At 42.6% G+C, this 21283-nt stretch overlaps 1 protein-coding gene across 1 annotated transcript in view; it reads right to left on the bottom strand.

Annotated features, from left to right (window-relative positions):
- The window catches only part of aars1 (alanyl-tRNA synthetase 1), a 55359-nt gene that overhangs the window by 14325 nt on the left and 19751 nt on the right, over window positions 1–21283 (bottom strand). Inside the window, exons 9-16 of the mRNA XM_078211143.1 lie at window positions 12194–12344; window positions 10185–10309; window positions 6239–6383; window positions 4634–4812; window positions 3910–4023; window positions 3499–3705; window positions 2620–2804; window positions 438–546 (exon numbers count right to left, since the gene is read on the bottom strand). Coding sequence (XP_078067269.1) covers window positions 438–546; window positions 2620–2804; window positions 3499–3705; window positions 3910–4023; window positions 4634–4812; window positions 6239–6383; window positions 10185–10309; window positions 12194–12344 — 1215 coding nt within the window. The remainder of the gene's footprint in view (window positions 1–437; window positions 547–2619; window positions 2805–3498; window positions 3706–3909; window positions 4024–4633; window positions 4813–6238; window positions 6384–10184; window positions 10310–12193; window positions 12345–21283) is intronic.

Here is a 21283-nt window from a genome sequence, read left to right as displayed (position 1 = left end):
TTGGACAGGGCATCGCTGCTGAACTCAGTCCTGCTCTCAACCAACACCGATGAGGTAGGGATGACTAGTCAGTGATCAGAAGCAGGAAATCTGAATTTTCTTCTGAATAAGCCAATGCTTACCAATTGTAGCATCCCAGTATCTCCTTCAATTGAGAGCAACTCATTCAGCACCGACTCAGGGGTAACCTGAGGGACCTCTAATCTATAGCTCATTACCACATCGGGCAGTACTCACCAGGTTATCAACAGAAGACATGCCCCATTAGGCTTATTACCATAATGGTTGTATCAGCAAACCATAAATAATCTTAAAAAGTTTACTTTTAAGTGATCAGAAATAAAATGCAGCAGTCCAAAAAAGTCATCCTGTCACAGGGAGACCCAAATTTCCCACAGCTTCCAGCTGTCTAACCTTTGTTAAGTACGGCCACTAACCTTCTGAGCCTCAGATCCTGTGACTGCCACTATTCTCCTAATGCCCTTGGCGATAGCTTCTTCTGATACAATCGCAAAAGGACCAGCATGGCGAGAGTTCTGCAAGTGCCTGGAGCATGAAAAATAAATCAGTACAATTAGCATGGGGGAAGGGACCTCAGCGTAACGGTCCCAAGCTCTGCAGTCAGAAACAAGCATTTCACGGAATCAAAACTGTTCTGTATCCATTTTTGTGACAGGACACTAGAAGGGAAAGCAAATATTTGCACCAAACAAAAATGTTTTTTTACTGAGTTTCCCAAAGAAAAAGTAAATTTCACTTGTTGGTGAATGCTATCAAAATTGGTTGGAAAAGTCAGGAATTTTCTTAAATTAAAAAAAGCATTCACAGATTTTTTAAAAATATAAAGCCAGTTGCCCACTCCCCAAGGGTACTGGCTTTTGCTGGTGCACAATCCTGTCAGAATAAGTAACTCAAGACAAAGAAATAACTTGCATTTATATTGAGCTTTACATGGTATCAAGACATCAGAAAGTCCTTTACAGTCCATAAGTACTTCTGAATTACAGTCATCATTGTTAACCTGGAAAATGCAACAATTTGTGCACAGCAAGGTCTCACAAACCAGCTAATCCATTTTTAGTGATGTTGGTGGAGGGATAAATGTTCCCTATACACCGGAGCAAAGACCCTTTGATCATATTCAAATAATGTGATGCATCTTTTACATCCACCTGACATAGCAGTCATAATTAAGGTACTGTGTCCAGTTCTGGTCACTCCACTTTACGGAAGGATATCAAGGTCTTTGAAAGAGTACCGAGGAGATTTACCAGAATGACTTCAGGGATGAGGGAATTCAGCTACAAGGTTAGGTTGGAGAAGCTCGGGTTGCTCTTGCTGGAACAAAAGAGATTGAATAGAGATTTGACAGAGTACAAGGTTATGAAAGGTTTAACTAAGGTGCACAAAGAAAAGCTTGTTCTCATGAACTGATCATGCAAGGACACATTTAAGATTTTGGGCAAAAGATGTCAGGTAGATAAAATAGAACCGAATCCCTACAGTGCAGAAGGATGCCATTCAGCCCATCAAACCTGCAACAACAACAGTCGCACCCAGGCCCTATCCCCATGACCCCATGTATCTACCTTGCCAATTTACCCTGACACTAAGGGGCAATTTAGCATATCCAATCCACCTAACCCGCACATTGCTGGAGTGTGGGAAGAAACTCACACAGACAAGGGGAGAACGTACAAACTCCACACTGACAATAACCCGAGGCCAGAACTGGAGGTCCTTGGCACTGTGAGGCAGCAGTTCTGACCACTGTGCAACCGTACCAAGATAGGAAGATTTAAAAAAAAACACAGCGACTAGCAAGGACCCAAAACTCACTGCCCACAGGGATGGTGGAGACGATGAATGATTTCAAAAGGGAATTGGATGGGTACTTGAGGAGAATCAACTTGCAGGGCTACTGGATAGAGCACGAGTATGGGACTGACTGGATCACTCTACACAGAACTGGTATGGGCTTGATGGGCCAAATGGCCTCCTTCTGTACTGTGATGACTCTGTGACTCTCCATTTAATTTCTCATCCGAAAAGAAGAAGGAAGAGGGAAGCGATGACACTGGGGTAATGTCCTTGAACTAGTAATCCAGAGGCCCAGGCTAATGCTCTGGGGTTCATGGCAGCTGCTGGAATTTGAATTAGTAAATATGGAATTAAAAAGCAAGTCCCAATAATGGTGATCACAAAACAATTGTTAATCATCATTAAAAACCCATATCTGCTTCACTAATGTCCTTTAGGGAAGGAAATCAGCCATCCTTATCTGGTCTGACCTACTCCAGACCCAAGCATTGTGGTTGACCCTAAATTGAAATGACCCTCAAATGGCCTAGCTAGCCACTCCCATGAAAGAATGAAAAAAAAAACACTGCTGCTCTTTGTGCGAGCCTGAGCAGTGGAATGTCAACAATTTAACTCTCCCTCAATGTTGTAGCCCATTCTCTGGCCTGAGCTTCCCTAGAGTGTTGAGTGACCTTGAAAGATTTAACACATGAACCAGCAGGGAACACATTTAACAAAAACTTTGATCAGTCTTCCACTGTTTTTTGGCCCCATGAAATCCTCTTGTGCCCTGTACTGAGTTTCAGGCAATGCACTCACGTTCCACCGCAGAACTCCACTGAAGTGACAGAACCCGCTGGTCCAGACGGGTCAGCCAACAGATCCTCCACTGGGATCCCCACAGACACCACTCGCACTGGGTCAGGGTACGTCTCATCAAATACGGCACGAAGACCCTGAATAGCCTTTGCCGCAGCGAGGGGAGAATCCTTGGCATAAATTGGCTGTAAGGAAATACGTCAAGTTATTGTGAATCCTGAAAATTAAAAAAGCATTAATGGTTCCAATTTTTTTCTCTTACTGTGGATAGAATTTCATAAAGAAGAAAAAGCTAACTTTGAGCTTCTCAAACTGAGAGATGTCAGTAGTGAGAAATGGAATCCTCTCTACTTCAGGGACTAAATTCTCAAGGTCAGGTATAGTAATTAGATGTGGAAAGTATTCCCTATTCTGCCTCTTTTCCAATGTCAGCACACTTGCTCCTCCCCAAAAACTCATTTGGTGTTAAACCTTTATAGCCAGCAGACATTGGGGTCCTTCTGCCCATCATCCCGGGCTGCATTTGACTCTAGGCCTCAAGAGGGGAAAGGGCAGCAGGCAAGTAATTACATCAATTGACGTCCTATAAGCTGTCACACTCAGTAACAATTTAGGTCACTCAGACACTAGTACAGAAACTGAATATTGTTAATATTAAAATATTACTTTCCTTTTGTCCATGTGACTGTGTACATGGTTATCTGTAGAGAACTTGGAACAATCAATTTTAAAGAAAGAAAGATGAGACAGAGAGATGAATGAGCAGCCGCGATTTGATCATTGCTTACCTTCTCCAATTCTTGATATCAAGAGATAAGGCTGCAAAGTTTTATTTTTAATTGAACCGGTGCAATTTTAATAAAATGGTGAATACTTTACCTTAGCTTCTTGAATCATTTTGCTTGTGATTTCTTCACTTTTTTTGATGTCCTTCGTGCTCATTGCTCCCTTTGCTGTGAAATCGAAGCGCAGCCTATCTGGTGCCACCAGGGAGCCCCGTTGGTCGGCCTCACCGAGCACAAATCTCAGAGCAAAGTTCAGCATGTGGGTACTAGTGTGATTACTCATGACAGATAGCCTCTTAGCCTGAGTGGAAAATAAATTATAAGTTGCATTTTACAGTCCATAAAATTCTAATTTGACAGTCTTAAAATATTATACCAGGGATTGAAATTATGCAAAATTCACACCTCCAATTAACTAGAACACGGGTCATTTTGTTGTTCATTGCTGAAGAGAGAACAAACATTAAACTATGGGATTTTAAATCCAGTGAATCGGCATTATTACCTCATCAATGAAGAGACGAACTTTATCCCCTACTTTCAGCTCTCCATAAACCGTTCCAATATGAAGAACATAGCCACCTCGTATCTGTACATTTTTCACTGTGAACTCAGTTTTCTGTGGAAGAAATTGCAGTGAAATGGATTCAGGAGATGCACAAGTTAACTTAACTGACGGTATGCCAAGTGAATTCAATGTAAAATGGAGGGGTTCATGCAGTGAGGCTGGGATCAGAAGACGTTGTGGTGCTATGGATAGTTCAATAGCCTGAGGTCGATCAGGTCTTTTGCAAGGCAAGGCTCAGACATGTGTAATGGCATATGCTCATGGTAGCAGAAGGTGACAGTCATCTATTGAACTACATGAACAAGGATACGATGATCAACCTCAGTGTCCATGGGACAAGGCTGGGAGAACAATCAACCTGGAATGCTGCTCCTGGTTGCTACCCTGCAACTCCTGTGGAGAGCTGCACTTGCATGGATAAAGCGAAGATGATCCTGGTCTGGTGTAGGTCAATTCCGCACAATGTAATAATTTTATCTCCTAGTCATTTGGGAAACTAGGAGGGGATTTGTGTCAACTCAAGATTACACATATTGGCCAGTGTAATATTGTTCAGACGGGTTGACAATTCTACAGCCTAGTCAGGGAGCTTCTGCAACCTACAGCGAACTTAGTTCCATTCTCTGACTGAAAGCAGAAACAGGAAATTAAAATCCCTTACGTCTTCACTGTTGTCATCCTCTTTTATCAAGTAGCCCTCATCGTAAATCTGACCGCCTTGTTCAGCATAGAAACACGTGCTATCCAGCAGCAGGCCACAATCCTGGCCTGTCTTCACCACTTCCATGAATGTTTTCTCCCTGCGGATTGCTTTCACTGTGGCCTCTATAGATTCAAAAACTGCAAAGAAAGTCAGGAGTAGCTGGTCACTAACAGTAAAAGATGAAGAGAAAAGGAATAGCAAACTACAACATACAGATAAACCCACCATTCCCTAATAAATGGTGTTTCCTCTAGTGAAATGTTTGATTACCACTACACATTCAGGTTGTTTTACACATTATTTTACCTGTTCTCCCTTTTTCACCTTGTCAAATATTCCAGACAGCAGGTAGGTGCCCTATTCCAAATTTCAACTAACACGGCTCTCGAAGTGAGAACCCAGTTTGTTGCAGCTGACAGTTCCCAACAGGGCTTTTTTCCTATACACAATAATGAAGGGAAAGGAAACAAAACAGCAACCACAAATCTCTTTGCAGATATATGTTGCCTAAGAAGGATGTTGATGCATTGGAAAGGGTGCAAAAGAGATTTACCAGGATGTTGCCTGGTTTGGAGGATGTGAACTATGAAGAAAAGTTGAACTAACTTGGATTGTTTTCACTGGAGCATCAGAGGATGAGGAGAGACCTGATAGAGGTTTACAAGATTATGACAGGCTGGGATAAAGTGGAAAGTCAGTCTTTTTCCCCAGAGTCGAAGGGTCAATTACTCAGGGGCATAGGTTGAAAGTGAGAGGGGGGAAGTTTAAGAGAGATGTAAGGGCAAGTTTTTCCACACAGAGGGTGGTGAATGTCTGGAACACACTGCCGGAGGTGGTGGTGGAAGCTGATTCTATAACAAGATTCAAGAGGCATCTGGATAAATACATGAATAGGCAGGGAATAGAGGGATATGGACCACATGGAGGCAAGAAACTATTAGATGAGAGAGGCATCTGTGTCAGCACAGACATGGTGAGCCGAAAGGCCTTTTCCTGTACTATACTGTTCTTTGTCTGCCGCTTTGTGAAGGGATAAGTCAACAGCAAGAGGCCAAAGTGGTTGAGGGAAGGTGCTGGTGGCTATGGTATCTCATTCAGGTGAAACCTACAAATCCTTTCAGTGTCAAAGATGACTGACTCAATTCAGTAGTCATGCAATAACCAAGATATCACACAAAACACCATCACCAAAAGAGTAAAAAGTAGTGGAATAAGTTGCTTGGGGGAAAAGCTTTTGAAATGGACAGTATAAATGTTGGAATGGTGGTCCCTAATGGTTATGTGAACCAGGTTTAAACTGAGGGGTGAGGGAATAGAAAAATAACTGGTCTTAGGATCCTCTTGGGAGGGAAAATCAGCTTCTCCAGAATGCACTCCAGTAGCTCCTCCTTCTTACTGCGCACTCATGGAGCTGTCCTTGTATTTTATATCTTCCACCATCTCCTGCCACAAATGGAACAGCACCCTGGTGAGGAGCTGTCACCAGCCAGAAAAAAATGGCAAAGAATGTCAAAATCAATCCCCTTCAAGGGTTCTAAGTCACAGCAATAATACTGAAGTTACCATAGTTTCCATTGTCATCTGACTTGTAGTTATATTTTGATGAGTCATCAGTGGCCTCAAAACCCTTGGCACGCAGATCATCAATTGCATTGACATCCAGCATGATGTGGTCGTCATCACCCATACCCTTACCCTGAGACTTCAGCTGCAAATTTAAACCAAACAGGCTGTTATTTATGCAGACAAATGTGCTCTTACAAGTATATAAAAATGCAGTTATGAAATTGCTTTTTTAAAAAGCACTCTAAACACTTCAGATTGACGGGTTTATTATCAACACAACAATACCTTGGATCACCAGTCCATTGAAAATTGGATAAACAAGAATGGGTACAACTCATTCCACAAGCTTGAAGACATCAAGGAGGCTGGATAGAAAGGACCTTCCTCTTCTGCATTCCTGCAAACTGGGTTGTCGTGCAGAAAACTAACTTTACTTCCAAATACAGATTCCATTATTTTACACCAAATAGAAATAAGACTAAAAGATCTGTGGTTTCTTATGTCGGTTTCATCAACCTCACAAATCTGGCCTCTGCTTATTTCTTCCTACTGTTAAATTGATTTCCTCATCATGGTTATCATAGCATCACAAATCTTCTTCCATTCAGCATTCTGGGGTCAGAATTATTCAATTGTTTAATTTAGCTTTGATTCTATTCAGTTTTCCTGGATTTTTTCCACCTCATTTACATTAAACTCATCGATTTTATTTTGGATATCTATGTTCCGAGAGTAAATATTGCTCATTTTTTGTCTGTGATAAGCGGGAGAAAGGAATCACACAGATAATTTTACACTTAACTTCAAGTTTTGACTCCAACTTTTATCTTTTTCACCTCATCCTAACTGGAACATTGAATATTGCTGAAAGGAGAGCCAGATTACCAAAGCTTTTCATCTTGAACTCATCAGGACAAATACAAGAGTGCCAAAATTCAAACTGTCACAACAATTTATACTACAGGAGAAAAGGATGCTGACTGGTTGGAAAGTCGACTCTAATTGGCCGAAACATTCGTGCATCTGTTCTGATGAATACACAACAAAAAGCGTCAGCAATGTCTCTCCTTTGAGCAATATTCAAGTTATGACTACCAAATATCCACAGTCTTACTATGAATGTACTGAAAAGTTCTCTTGCTGTGATCTTAAGCCTGCTCTGCTTAGCTTTTAGGTCCCTGTGATCATCTTTTCTTGTGTTTTTGCAATTTCTACTATTTGTACACTGAGTCCATCCCTTTAAACCATTTGAATAATCTCTCCATGTCAATTTTAACATTTAACTCCATTTTGGATTTATATAACACCTCCATTATTGATCAGAAACTCAAATGCACTCGCCATATAAATGCTGTGGCTACAAGAGATGGTGAGAAGGTATAAATCCTACAATGGGTAACTCTGTTTCCTGATTTCCCAAAGCCTGTCCACCATCTACAAGGCACATGTCAGGAGCATGATGGAATACTCCCCACTTGCCTGGATGAGTGTAGCTCCAACAATACAAGAAGCTTGACACCATCCAGGACAAAACAGGCCACTTGACTGGCATCCCTCGCACAAACATTCACTCCTTCCACCACTGAAACATAGTGGCAACAGTGCGTACCATCTACAAGATAAACTGCGACTCCTTTGACAGCATCTTCCAAATCCACAATCTCTACCATCTGAACAAGGGGCAGCAGATACACACCGTCCTGACTTGAAACATAATTGCCATTTCTTCACTGTTGATGGGTCAAAATCCTGGAACTCCCTCCCTAACACCAGAGACTGCAGTGGTTCAAGACAGCGGCTCACCTTCACCTTCTGAAGGGCAATTAGGGATGGGCAATGAATGCTGGCCTTGCCAGTGACATTCCCATCCCTTGAATGAATAAAAAAAATCCCAAGATACTTCACATGAGCAGTATCAAATTAAATTTTGTTCTGAACCGCATAAGGAGATATTAGGAGAGATGGTCAAAAGCTTGGTCAAAGAGGTAGGTTGTAAGGAATGCCTCAAAGGGAGAGGGGCAGAAAGATGGAGAGGTTTAGAGAGAAATTCCAGAGCTTAGGGCCCAGACAACTGACACAGCCAAATGCTGGAGTGATAAAAATCAGATATGTGAAAGGTCAGCTGGTAGAGATGAGAGATATTGAGAGTGGTGAGGCCAAGGAGAGAAAACATGGATGAAAATTTTAAAACTCAGGCAATGCCAGAGCATGAACCAATGTGGGTCAATGAGCACAGCAATGATGAAAGATGAAAGGATACGGGCAGCAGCATTTTGGATGAACTGAAGCTTTTGCAGCATTGAAACAGAGAGCAATCAACAGTGTGTCAAAATAGTCAAGTCTAGAAGCAAATAAAGTATGGACAAGGGTTTCATCAGCTGGTATACTGAGGCAGGGAGTATATGGCTACTTCTAAAAAGACTAGCATCTATCATTAACACAGAGTTAATGGAAGTTCTTTTCTACAAACATCCATGTTCAGAAAGTGATAATCTAGAAAACTAATGCTATATTAAAAGGAAATAAAGAACGTGTGGTTGTATAGCATCTTTCACCACTTCAGGGCATCTCAAATTGCGAATTAAATACAGTCAATATTGTAATGCAGGAAACACAGCAGTTAATTGGCACACAGCAGAGTGGTACTAACAACGTGATAATGACCAGATAATCTGCTTTAGAAATATTAATTGACGGACACGTAAATATTGGCCAGGATACCACGGGAACTCCCTAATCATTTTTAAAGTAATGTCATGGGATCTCTACCACCCACCTGAGTATTTCCAAACTTATATTAAGCATTAATAACTCAACAAAGCTGAAACACTAAGATAAGATTATGTCTTGGAAGGCCCAGCTGGTTAGGATAAGTCATTTTGGATTCACAGCCTTTCTGTTGCAAATTCTAACTCTTGATAGTGTTCGAAAGCCTCGTTTTGCATCATCTGCATAGTAGGAGGTGACATCATCAAAACCAGTACCCACAAAAAGCCTACTATATAACTACTAATACAGTGACAAAACATATGGTGCAATCAAAACTAAATTATGCTAAAAGTCGCAATCCCAACAAAACTAAAAGAAACCGTGCCAGCTAAAATAGAACAGCATCAGTGTCTATAAGTCACTCTATTGTAACCAGACACAGGACAATGAACACCTCTATCGTAGCAGTGAACAATGTGTGTGTCCTTTCCAAGACCATGCAGGAACCCGAGTGAGAACTCTGGAGATAAACTACCCAGAATCAGAAGAGGAATGTGGCTGCTTGAAAGGCACTTTTGCCTCATTGCAGGGAAATAGTCACTTCCCATTGCTCATGACCCCCTCTACCACTAATCTGTCTACCAGCACAAAAATTGACCATCTCTTCTAATATCTCCTTATGCGACCCCAAAACTTCACTCATCCACGTTTCAGAATGTTTAACTCTCATCATTCCCATGTAGAAAGCGTGCACTGCACATGCGCAGAGCAGGCACACGTGCAAATTCCCCATTTGTGATTTCACACTTTGCGAGTGTTTGCAGGAACGGAACCCTGTGAATGGCAGAAGTTGACGATAATACATTTGTTCTTTGCCCGAGAGAGAACGGGGAAATAACAGGATGCAAGAAGAGTGTTCCTCTACTATTGTAGTGCCTATAGATACAGCTTACTGCAAAAAAAATGTCAGTATGTAAACAGCTCAAGAGCTTTCCAACACATTTAGGACACAATCAATCAAAATTCTAAATATCTCATCACACAAAAATGGAAAATGCTGGAGAATCTCAGCAAGTCTGACAGCATCTGTGGAGATGGAATAGAGCCAACGTTTCAATTATGAATGACCCTTTGTCAGAGCTGGGTCTGACTCATGGCTGACTGGTAATCATATCTCATGATTGACTGGCAACCAACTAATATTCCACATCTGTGAAACAAAACACCAACTCACTTGAGCAGCTTTTTTCTCATTCTCAAAGCCCTCCAGGTCCACACTGAGTCCCTTCTCTTCAGCAATCAGTCCAGTCAAATCCACAGGGAAACCATAGGTATCATAAAGCAGCCAAGCAGTGTCACCTGGAAAAAGCAGTCGCATCATTGTATTACAACACCTCCTGAAATGGAAGCATCAAATTTTTAATTTTGTTTTCATTTATTGTAAAATGGATTGGCAATAGGTTTTTACCCTTCTCCCCTGGAAGTAATGGCTATGCATTTCAGCCAACATTAATGGACAAGCATTTTCCAGCAAAGATCACACAATTGTGATCAGGAGCAAACATTTGAGAATGCAAAGTTATCTTGCTCCTCAGCTCAGGTTCAATGAGGCAACAAGAAAGCTGAAGGTATTACTCATATCTTCCTGGGTTGAGATACATTTTAAGTAATGATTAGAATCTTAAGTTATGAATCATTGTCAGTAAGTGACATGTGAAATAAAGATAATTCATGTATTAATAAATGTAATATCAGATACACAAAATTATAAATAAATTCAGGTCAACCTTGTTTTCTCTAATTTTGCCACCATAGAATCAGAGTCATAGAGGTTTACAGCATGGAAACAGGCTCTTCGGCCCAACTTGTCCATGCTACCCTTTTTAAAAATATCATTAAGCTAGTCCCAATTGCCCACGTTTGACCCATATCCCTCTTACCCATGTAACTGTCTAAATGTTTTTTAAAAGACAAAATTGTACCCGCCTCTACTACTACCTCTGGTAGCTTGTTCCAGACACTCACCACCCTGTGTGTGTAAAAATTGCCCCTCTGGACCCTTTTGTATCTCTCCCCTCTCACCGTAAACCTGTGCCCTCTAGTTTTAGACTCCCCTACCTTTGGGAAAAGATGTTGACTATCTAGCTGATGTATGCCACTCATTATTTTATAGACCTCTATAACATCACCCATAAGTCTCCTACACGCCACAGAAAAAAGTCCCAGTCTATCCAGCCTCTCCTTATAACTCAAACCATCAAGTCCCGGCAGCATTCTAGTAAATCTTTTCTGCACTCTTTCTAGCTTATTAATATCCTTTCTATAATAGGGTGACCAGAACTGTACACAGTATTCCAAGCGTGGCCATACCAACGTCTTGTATAACTTCAACAAGACATCCCAATTCCTGTATTCAATGTTCTGACCAATGAAACCAAGCATGCTGAATGCCTTCTTCACCACTCTGTCCACCTGTGACTCCACTTTCAAGGAGCTATGAACCTGTACCCCTAGATCTCTTTGTTCTATAACTCTCCCCAACACCCTTCCATTAACTGAGTAAATCCTGCTCTGGTTCGATCTACCAAAATGCATCACCTCGCATTTATCTAAATTAAACTCCATCTGCCATTCATCAGCCCATTGATCAAGATACACAGGAGCTTTATCGGACAAAGTGGCACCGAGCCAATAAAGAGATATTAGGACAGATGATCAACACAGGTTGGCCAAAGAGGAATATTTTAGGAAGCATCTTAAAGGGAGAGCGAGCAAGAGAGAGAGCAGGATGGAGAGAGACAGAGACGTTTGGGTAAGTAATCTCAGAGGTTTGGACCTAGACAGTTTGAGAACACGTCCACCAACGGTGAAGTGATTAAAGTCAGAGATGCACAAGAATCCAGAACCGGAGTAGTGCAGAAATCCGAGAGTTGATTCTCTGGAGGAGGTTACAGCAATGGGGAGGAGGAAGACCATGGAGAGATTTGTAAATAAAGATGCGAATCTAATCCATGGAAATTCTTCCTCCTTACTCTATCAAAACCACTCAAATAGCTTTCCAACCATGTTTGTGCTCAGATGGGTCTCCATAGGAATCTTAATGCTTCAACTTTAGTCAGTTTCTTTAGATGTAAAAATTAGAGGGAACATATAGGAATAGTAATATAGTAACCAAGATTTTAGACTCAGAGACCAAGCCATTAATCAATTCTTAGACAACGTTTCTTTAATCCCTTCACAAACCTGGGATCCTTTTATTATCCCCCAAACTTTGGATCTTCCTCTCCAAGATACGCCGCCCTCTGTTGAGTGTTTTCAGGAACTGCTCCTCTTCATCATTTATAATATCCTTCACCATATCTGGGTCTTTCTTTAGCTCTGGGAATGCATCCCCCTAAAGAGCAAACAATAAGCTATCATATGGTGTCATTTCAATTGGACTCTACAGAAATCCTTAACCTTATTTTGACTGACCAGTCAATCTCTCATGGAGGTTAACTATGGTAACTTGAATAATGGGTTGCTATGCAAGCCCTTTCCTTTCATTTCCCCTGGTTTGTAATTCAGCATACAATGCAAAGTGTTACTATTTGTAAATAAAGGCTCAAATCCAAGTTTAATTGTCCGTTGATGAGGGAACCTTACTAGTACCCCACCACCTCCCCTGAAGTTACAATATCACCGGACTAGTAATCCAGACACCCAGGCTAATACTCTGGGAGACATGGGTTCAAATTCCCAAATGGCAACTGGTGGAATCTAAATTATATTAATAAATCTGGACTATATAGCTAATCTCAATATGGGTAACAAAGACAACTATCATTAATTGTTGTAAAATATCCATCTGGTTCATTAATGTCCTTTAGGGAAGAAAATTAATCACTATTACCCACTCTGGTCTATGGGTGACTTCAGACCCACAGCAATGTGGTTGAGTCTGAACTGCCCTCTGCAATGACTGAGCAAGCCACACAGTTTAAGGGCAACTATGTATGGGCAACAAATGCTGGCCCAACCAGTAATACCCACATCCCATAAAAGAGTAAAGAAAAAGGGCTTTACTTGCCAGTTCCAGGAGCAGCTCAGAATTGGCCAGCATTTTAAGACTGTTTTGTAGGTGTTCAACCATCTGGAGCTCAACAATTAATCTTTTCTCTCCCTCTCCTGAAGCTACTTCCTCCTGCTGAGAGTTTGTTGTATAAGAGCCCACAGCCCATTGAGAGCCTCAGTGACTGTTCTACATGAGGGTTTGGACATCAAACATCGGTCACATTATCAAATTCTGAGAACATCACGTCTGTACATGTTTTCAACTGACATATAACAGAAGCACATCTGAACAAGTGTCTCTAGACAGAGAAGGAGGGATCTCCCCAACCTAGGGAGTTAGGACCAACGGTAGCATACATGCAGTTGCCTGGCCAGAGATCCAATATGGTCTGTCTGAGCCCTACCTTCACCCTGTATGTGTTGATTCACATTTTAAATAAGAAAATGTGTTGCTGCGAGGCCTGCTGAGGGGCGGCACGGTAGCACAGTGGTTAGCACTGCTGCTTCACAGCTCCAGGGACCCGGGTTCGATTCCCGGCTTGGGTCACTGTCTGTGTGGAGTTTGCACATTCTCCTCGTGTCTGCGTGGGTTTCCTCTGGGTGCTCCGGTTTCCTCCCACACTCCAAAGATGTTAGGTTGATTGGCCATGCTAAAAATTGCCCTTAGTATCCTGAGATGCGTAGGTTAGAGGGATTAGTGGGTAAATATGTAGGGATATGGGGGTAGGGCCTGAGTGGGATTGTGGTCGGTGCAGACTCGATGGGCCAAATGGCCTCTTTCTGTACTGTAGGGTTTCTATGATTTCTAAGTCTCTTCGCTGCACAGTATTAAATTTAGCAATGCTTGTACAATTATTTATATCAAAAATTAATAGGTCTGTTGTGAAATCCCTGTTGTTAATCGCCAAAAAAGTGAATGCTCCTGATGTTTATTATTATCCTTTCAGCTATGTCATTCTGATTACACAATGGCCCATATTAGTTGGAGCTTGCAGCAGCTCTAATAAGCTAATTGCCCAGACTCTCACGAAACCAGTTGGGCAAGATATTAAAACAAATGTACCCCAGTTGAGAGTAAATACCTATAAAGAGACAAGATTGCCAAACTCCAGTTTTAAAAAAACTCATTATTAAACAGGAGAATTAGGAATGGGCTTGCTGCAATGTCACCATCAAAGATTCAGCTGATGTTTTGCAGCTTCTTGGTATGGCTTCTGCTCTACCCTAAGACTGCAAGAAACTACAAAGGGTCGTGAATGAAGCCCAGTCTTTCACACAAACCAGCTTCCCATCCACTGACTCCATCTATACTTCCCGCTGCCATGGAAAAGCAGCCAGCATAATTAGGGACCCCACGCGCCCCGGACATACCCTCTTCCACCTTCTTCCGTCGGGAAAAAGGTACAAAACTCTGAGGTCACGTACCAACCGACTCAAGAACAGCTCTTCCCTGCTGCCACTAGAATTTTGAATGGACCTACCTTGCATTAAGTTGATCTTTCTCTACACCCTAGCTATGACTGTAACACTGCATTCTACACTCTCTCCTTTCCTTCTCTATGAATAGTATGCCTTGTCTGTATACCGTGTAAGAAACAATACTTTTCACTGTACACTAATACATGTGACAATAATCAAATCAGTTCCAACTTTTTCTGTATTTCGTCTCTTCCCATTCGGCCCCTTGAGCCTGCTCCACCATTCAATACAACCATGAGTGATCTGATTGTGACCTCAACTCCACATTCCACTTACCCGATAACCTTTGACTCCCCCTTGTTAATCAAGAATCTATCTACCTCTGCTGTAAATGTATTCAATGACCTTGCCTCCACCACTTCCTGGGAAAGAGTTCCAAAGATTCACAACACTCGAAGAGAAAACATTTATTCTCATCTCCATCTTAAACAAGATACTTCATTTTAAAACTTCTAAGAACAAAGAACAAAGAACAGTACAGCACAGGAAACAGACCCTTCGGCCCTCCAAGCCTGTGCCGCTCCTTGGTCCAACTAGACCAATCGTTTGTATCCCTCCATTCCCAGGCTGCTCATGTGACTATCCAGGTAAGTCTTAAACGATGTCAGCGTGTCTGCCTCCACCACCCTACTTGGCAGCGCATTCCAGGCCCCCACCACCCTCTGTGTAAAAAACATCCCTCTAATATCTGAGTTATACTTCGCCCCTCTCACCTTGAGCCCGTGATCCCTCGTGATCGTCACCTCCCACCTGGGAAAAAGCTTCCCACTGTTCACCCTATCTATACCCTTCATAATCTTGTACACCTCTATTAGATCTCCCCTCATTCTCCGTCTTTCCAGGGAGAACAACCCCAGTTTACCCAATCTCTCCTCATAGTTAAGACCCTCCATATCAGGCAACATCCTGGTAAACCTTCTCTGCACTCTCTCTAACGCCTCCACGTCCTTCTGGTAGTGCGGCGACCAGAACTGGACGCAGTACTCCAAATGTGGCCTAACCAGCATTCTATACAGCTGCATCATCAGACTCCAGCTTTTATACTCTATACCCCGTCCTATAAAGGCAAGCATACCATATGCCTTCTTCACCACCTTCTCCACCTGTGTTGCCACCTTCAAGGATTTGTGGACTTGCACACCTAGGTCCCTCTGTGTTTCTATACTCCTGATGACTCTGCCATTTATTGTATAACTCCTCCCTACATTATTTCTTCCAAAATGCATCACTTCGCATTTATCCGGATTAAACTCCATCTGCCACCTCTCCGCCCAATTTTCCAGCCTATCTATATCCTGCTGTATTGCCCGACAATGCTCTTCGCTATCCGCAAGTCCAGCCATCTTTGTGTCATCCGCAAACTTGCTGATTACACCAGTTACACCTTCTTCCAAATCATTTATATATATCACAACTAGCAGAGGTCCCAGTACAGGGCCCTGCGGAACACCACTGGTCACAGACCTCCAGCCGGAAAAAGACCCTTCGACCACTACCCTCTGTCTCCTATGGCCAAGCCAGTTCTCCACCCATCTAGCCACTTCACCTTGTATCCCATGAGCCTTAACCTTCTTAACCAACCTGCCATGTGGGACTTTGTCAAATGCCTTACTGAAATCCATATAGACGACATCCACGGCCCTTCCTTCATCAACCGTTTTTGTCACTTCCTCAAAAAACTCCACCAAATTTGTACGGCACGATCTTCCTCTTACAAAAAGTTCTAGTTCTAGTCTCTCCCATCCTTTCATCACCATGTTAAGTCCCCTTAGGACAATATGGGCCCGATTTTACCAACAATTTGCGCCCGTTTTCGGGCACGAAATCACAGTAAAATCGGGCATGAGGCCTTTATCGCGATCTGCACCCGCATCCTCCATGCGGCCACTCCGGGAGGAGTTCATTCATTCCTCCAGTGGGGAGGAGGGATCGCCCTCAGTGTGGCAGTGGACCCCCCTGCCCCCCCCCCCCCCCAGAGATCCCTCCTTCCCCCCACCCCCCCCAAGAGGATGATCCGACCCGCCCCCCTCCTCCTCCCCCCCAACCAGAGATACATCTAAGCCGCCCCCTCCTCCCCCCCCACCAGAGATACATCTGAGCCGCCCCCCTCCTCCTCCCCCCCACCCCCAGAGAATGATCTGTGTCAGAGAGCCGCTCTCTCCACTTTCTGCTTTTTTTCCCTGCAACTGGTTTTAATGATACATCACACAAACAACTAAATATATGCAAGTCAAATCCACACAGATGTAGTCAGGAACAGGAGGCACAGAATTAATGTGAATGGGTATTGTCTAATTAACATTCAAAGCATTTTCTCCTTGCATTTAAGCCATGTAATAGTAGAAATAAAAACAGGAATCTGTTTTTTCATTCCCTGTATCCTTCCCGGAGAAACACATTTTAATAAAATAAATGGATTAGATCATAAATAAAAAACACAACTTATTAATGACATCACAATAATATGTGCATTTGTCAAAGTTCCACTGATGTCAACACCAGTCAAGCAGTCCAGTGATGGTTGTTTCGAAAATGCAAAATTTTGAAGACTACTTTTTCTTCCAGTATTTGCTATAATTGTAAACTTTCAATTCATCTTCAAATTGCTCCTCTTTCATTCTAGCTCTTTTGTGAACACGTTTGCGCATTCTTGCTTTCCTTTCAGCTTCTGGCAGAAGGGAAAAATCAACTGGCATCATGATAATTTTTTTAGGCTCCTTGTATCGGATATTGATAGTGGACCCATCAGGTCGAACCAGCAAAACAGGATACAGTCTGGCATAGACCTGCCTTCCAAAGCGAGCTACTGATGTTCTATTTGAATTGTTCCGTCTGGGTACGCTGGACACAGGATACACAGCAGGAAGCAATCTTTCAGAAACATTTAGCTGTAAAGAAGGCACAAACCGCCACAGCCGTGCGCTCCAGCCCAGCGCCAAGGCGCGCTTTTTCAAATTTTTTTCGAACTGCACATGCGCAGTTCAGAGCTCTGATCGTTCCGGCAGCGCTAAGCCTCTCCCACAGCCCGGATCAGACTGGAGCCAGCTGAAAGCGTATGGGCGCGCTGGAAAGTGGATTTCGAGGTCGGATCTGTACTACGCCAGGATTCGGCACTTGGAATCAAAATGGTAAAATTGGGCCCTATATGTTTCAATAAGATCACCTCTCTCTTGATACTCCAATGGATACAGGCTCAGTCTGTCCAACCTGTGCACTACACCAGATAGAGGTCATAGAAGTTTACAGCATGGAAACAGGCCCTTCAGCCCAACTTGTCCAAGCCGCCCCTTTTTTTAAATCCCTAAGCTAATCCCAATTGCCCGCATTTGGCCCATATCCCTCTATACCCATCGTACCCATGTAACTATCTAAATCTTTTCAAAAGACAAAATTGTACCCGCCTCTACTACTACCTCTGGCAGCTTGTTCCAGACACTCACCACCCTCTGAGAAAAAATTGCCCATCTCTCCCCTCTCACCTTAAACCTATGCCCTCTAGTTTTAGACTCCCCTACCTTTGGGAAAAGATATTGACTATCCAGCTGATCTGTGCCCCTCATTATTTTATAGACCTCTATAACATCACCCTTCAGCCTCCTACGCTCCAAAGAAAAAAGTCCCAGTCTATCCAGCCTCTCCTTATAACTCAATCCATCAAGTCCCGGTAGCATCCTAGTAAATCTTTTCTGCACTCTTTCTAGTTTAATAATATCCTTTCTATAATAGGGTGACCAAAATTGCACGCAGTATTCCAAGTGTGGCCTTACCAATGTCTTGTACAACTTCAACAAGATGTCCCAACTCCTGTATTCAATGTTCTGACCGATGAAACAAAGCATGCCGAATGCTTTCTTCACCACTCTGTCCACCCACTTTCAAGGAGCTATGAACATGTAGCCCTAGATCTCTTTGTTCTGTAACTCTCCCAACGCCCTACCATTAACTGAGTACGTCCTGCCCTGGTTCAATCTACCAAAATGCCTCACCTCACATTTGTCTAAATTAAACTCCATCTGCCATTTGTCAGCCCACTGGCCCAATTGATCAAGATCCCGTTGCAATTGGAGATAACTCTCTTCACTGTCCACTATGCCACCAATCTTAGTGTCATCTGCAAACTTACTAACCATGCCCCTCCTATATTCTCATCCAAATCATTAATATCAATGACAAATAACAGTGGACCCAGCACTGATCCCTGAGGCACACTGCTGGTCACAGGCCTCCAGTTTGAAAAATAACCCTCGACAATCACCCTCTGGCTTCTGTCATCAAGCAGTCTAACAACACCAGGTTAAAGTCCAACAGGTTTATTTGGTAGCAAAAGCCACTAGCTTTCGGAACAGGCTGTTCCTTCGTCAGGTGGGTGGGAGTTCTGATCACAAACAGGGCACAAAGACACAAACTCAATTTACATGAATAATGATTGGAATGACCGGTCACGGGCATTCAGCCTCCGATCTCCGGGTAAGCGTTCTCCAAGGCGGCCTTCACGACACACGACAGCGCAGAGTCGCTGAGCAGAGACTGATAGCCAGGTTCCGTACACGAGGACGGCCTCAACCGGGATATTGGGTTCATGTCACACTATCTGTAACCCCCACAATTTGCCTGGATGTGCAAAATCTCACTAGCTGTCCTGTCTGGAGACAATACACATCTCTTTAACCTGTGCTTAATGCTCCCTCCACTCACATTGTCTGTACCTTTAAGACTTGATTAGCTGTAAAGACTCACATTCCAATCATTATTCATGTAAATTGAGTTTGTGTCTTTGTGCCCTGTTTGTGATCAGAACTCCCACCCACCTGACGAAGGAACAGCCTGTTCTGAAAGCTAGTGGCTTTTGCTACCAAATAAACCTGTTGGACTTTAACCTGGTGTTGTTATGACTTCTTACTGTGTTTACCCCAGTCCAACGCCGGCATCTCCACATTATCAAGCCAATTTTGTATCCATTTAGATACCTCACCCTGGATCCCGAGAGATTTAATCTTACGCAACAACCTACCATGCGGTACCTTGTCAAAGGCCTTGCTAAAGTCCATGTAGACAACATCAACTGCACTACCCTCATCCACTTTCTTGATTACACCTTCAAAAAACGCAATCAAATTTGAGAGACATGATTTTCCACTCAAAGCCATGCTGACTGTCCCTAATCAGTCCTTGTGTCTCTAAATGCCTGTAGATCCTGTCTCTCAAAATACCTTCCAACAATTTACCCACCACAGATGTGAGGCTCACTGGTCTGTAGTTCCCAGGCTTTTCCCTATAGCCCTTTTTAAACAAAGGCACAACATTTGCCACTCTCCAATCTTCAGGCACCTCACCCGTGACTATTGATGATGGTCTCATTAACTGTAGAAAAACATCCTAACTTTTACATTCCATTCCTCTTGCAATAAGCATTCCATTTGCCTTTCTAATCACTTGCTGGATCACTTTTTGTGATTCATGTACAAGAGAACCCAGAACCCTCTGTATCTCACAGTTCTGCAATCTCTCTCCATTTAAATAATTTTCTGCTTTTCTATTCTTCTTGCCAAAGTGGACAAGGTCACGTTTTCCCACATTTGTGTCAACTGCCAAATTCACTTCACCTTTCTAGATACCTCTGCAGACTCCTTGTGTCCTCTTCACAGCTTACTTTCCAACCTATCTTTGTGTCAACAACTAATTTAGCAACCAAGTATTTGGTCCCTTCATCCAAGTCATTGATATAAATATGAGGAGACAGTGGCAGAGTAGTAATGCCACTGGACTAGTAATCCAGAGGCTCAGGAAAATTAGCTAGTGATACAAGTTCAAATCTCACCTTGGCTGCTGGTGGAACTTAAAATCCAATTAATTAATCTGGAATTAAAATCAATGATGGTGACCATGAAACTATCATTGATCGTCCAAAAAAAAATCTGGTTTAGGAAAGCCCTTTAGGGAAGGAAATCTGTCACCTTACCTAGTTGACATGGGACTTCAGACCTCAGCAAGGTAGTTGACTCTTAACTGTCCACTGAAATCGCTAAACGAGCTACTCAGTTCATTGGTGATTAGGGATGAGCAACAAATGCTGGCCTTGCCAGCAATGCTCACCTCTCATGAAAAACAAATTGTAAATAGTTGAGTACCCCTTTGGCATTCCATTCATCACATCTTGCCAACCTGAAAATGACCCATTTATTCTTACTATTTCCTGTTGGTAAGCAAAACCTCTATCCATACTAATATGCTATCCCTGACACCATGAGCTCTTATTTTGTGCATCATCTTTGATGTGGCATCTTGTCAAGTGCCTTCTGGAAATCTAAACACAGCACATCCACAGATTCCCCTTTATCCAGGTTGTCTGTTGCTTCTTCAAAGAACGCCAATAAATTAATCAAACATGATTTCCCTTTCACAAAACCATGTTGATTCTGTCTGATGGTGTTAGGATTTAAGTGCCTGTTTTGCTTCCTTAATATTTGTTTCCAGCAATTTCCCCACAACAGGTGTTAAGCTAACTGGCCTATAGTTTCATACTTTGTCTCCCTCTTTTCCTGAATGGAACATTCACTATTTTCTAATCTGATGACACCTTTCCAGAACCTGGCTAATTTTGGAAAATTAAAAGCAATGAATTGACTATCTCAGCAGCCAGTTTTAAGACCCTGGGATGAAATCCATCAGAACCTGGGGACTTGCCAGCTTTTAGTTCTAATAATTTTCGCAGTACCCTTTCCGTGCTGATTGAGGAAGTAGAATATAAACAAAGGGTTAACTCAGAAAGTATGGGTTAACATGACTTGACAGGGGTTAGAG

This window comes from Mustelus asterias, chromosome 4, assembly GCF_964213995.1.
Source record: "Mustelus asterias chromosome 4, sMusAst1.hap1.1, whole genome shotgun sequence".
Classification (NCBI taxonomy): domain Eukaryota; kingdom Metazoa; phylum Chordata; class Chondrichthyes; order Carcharhiniformes; family Triakidae; genus Mustelus; species Mustelus asterias.
The sequence above is the reverse complement of the archived record's forward strand: the minus strand, read 5'-3'. Positions and strand labels throughout refer to the sequence as shown.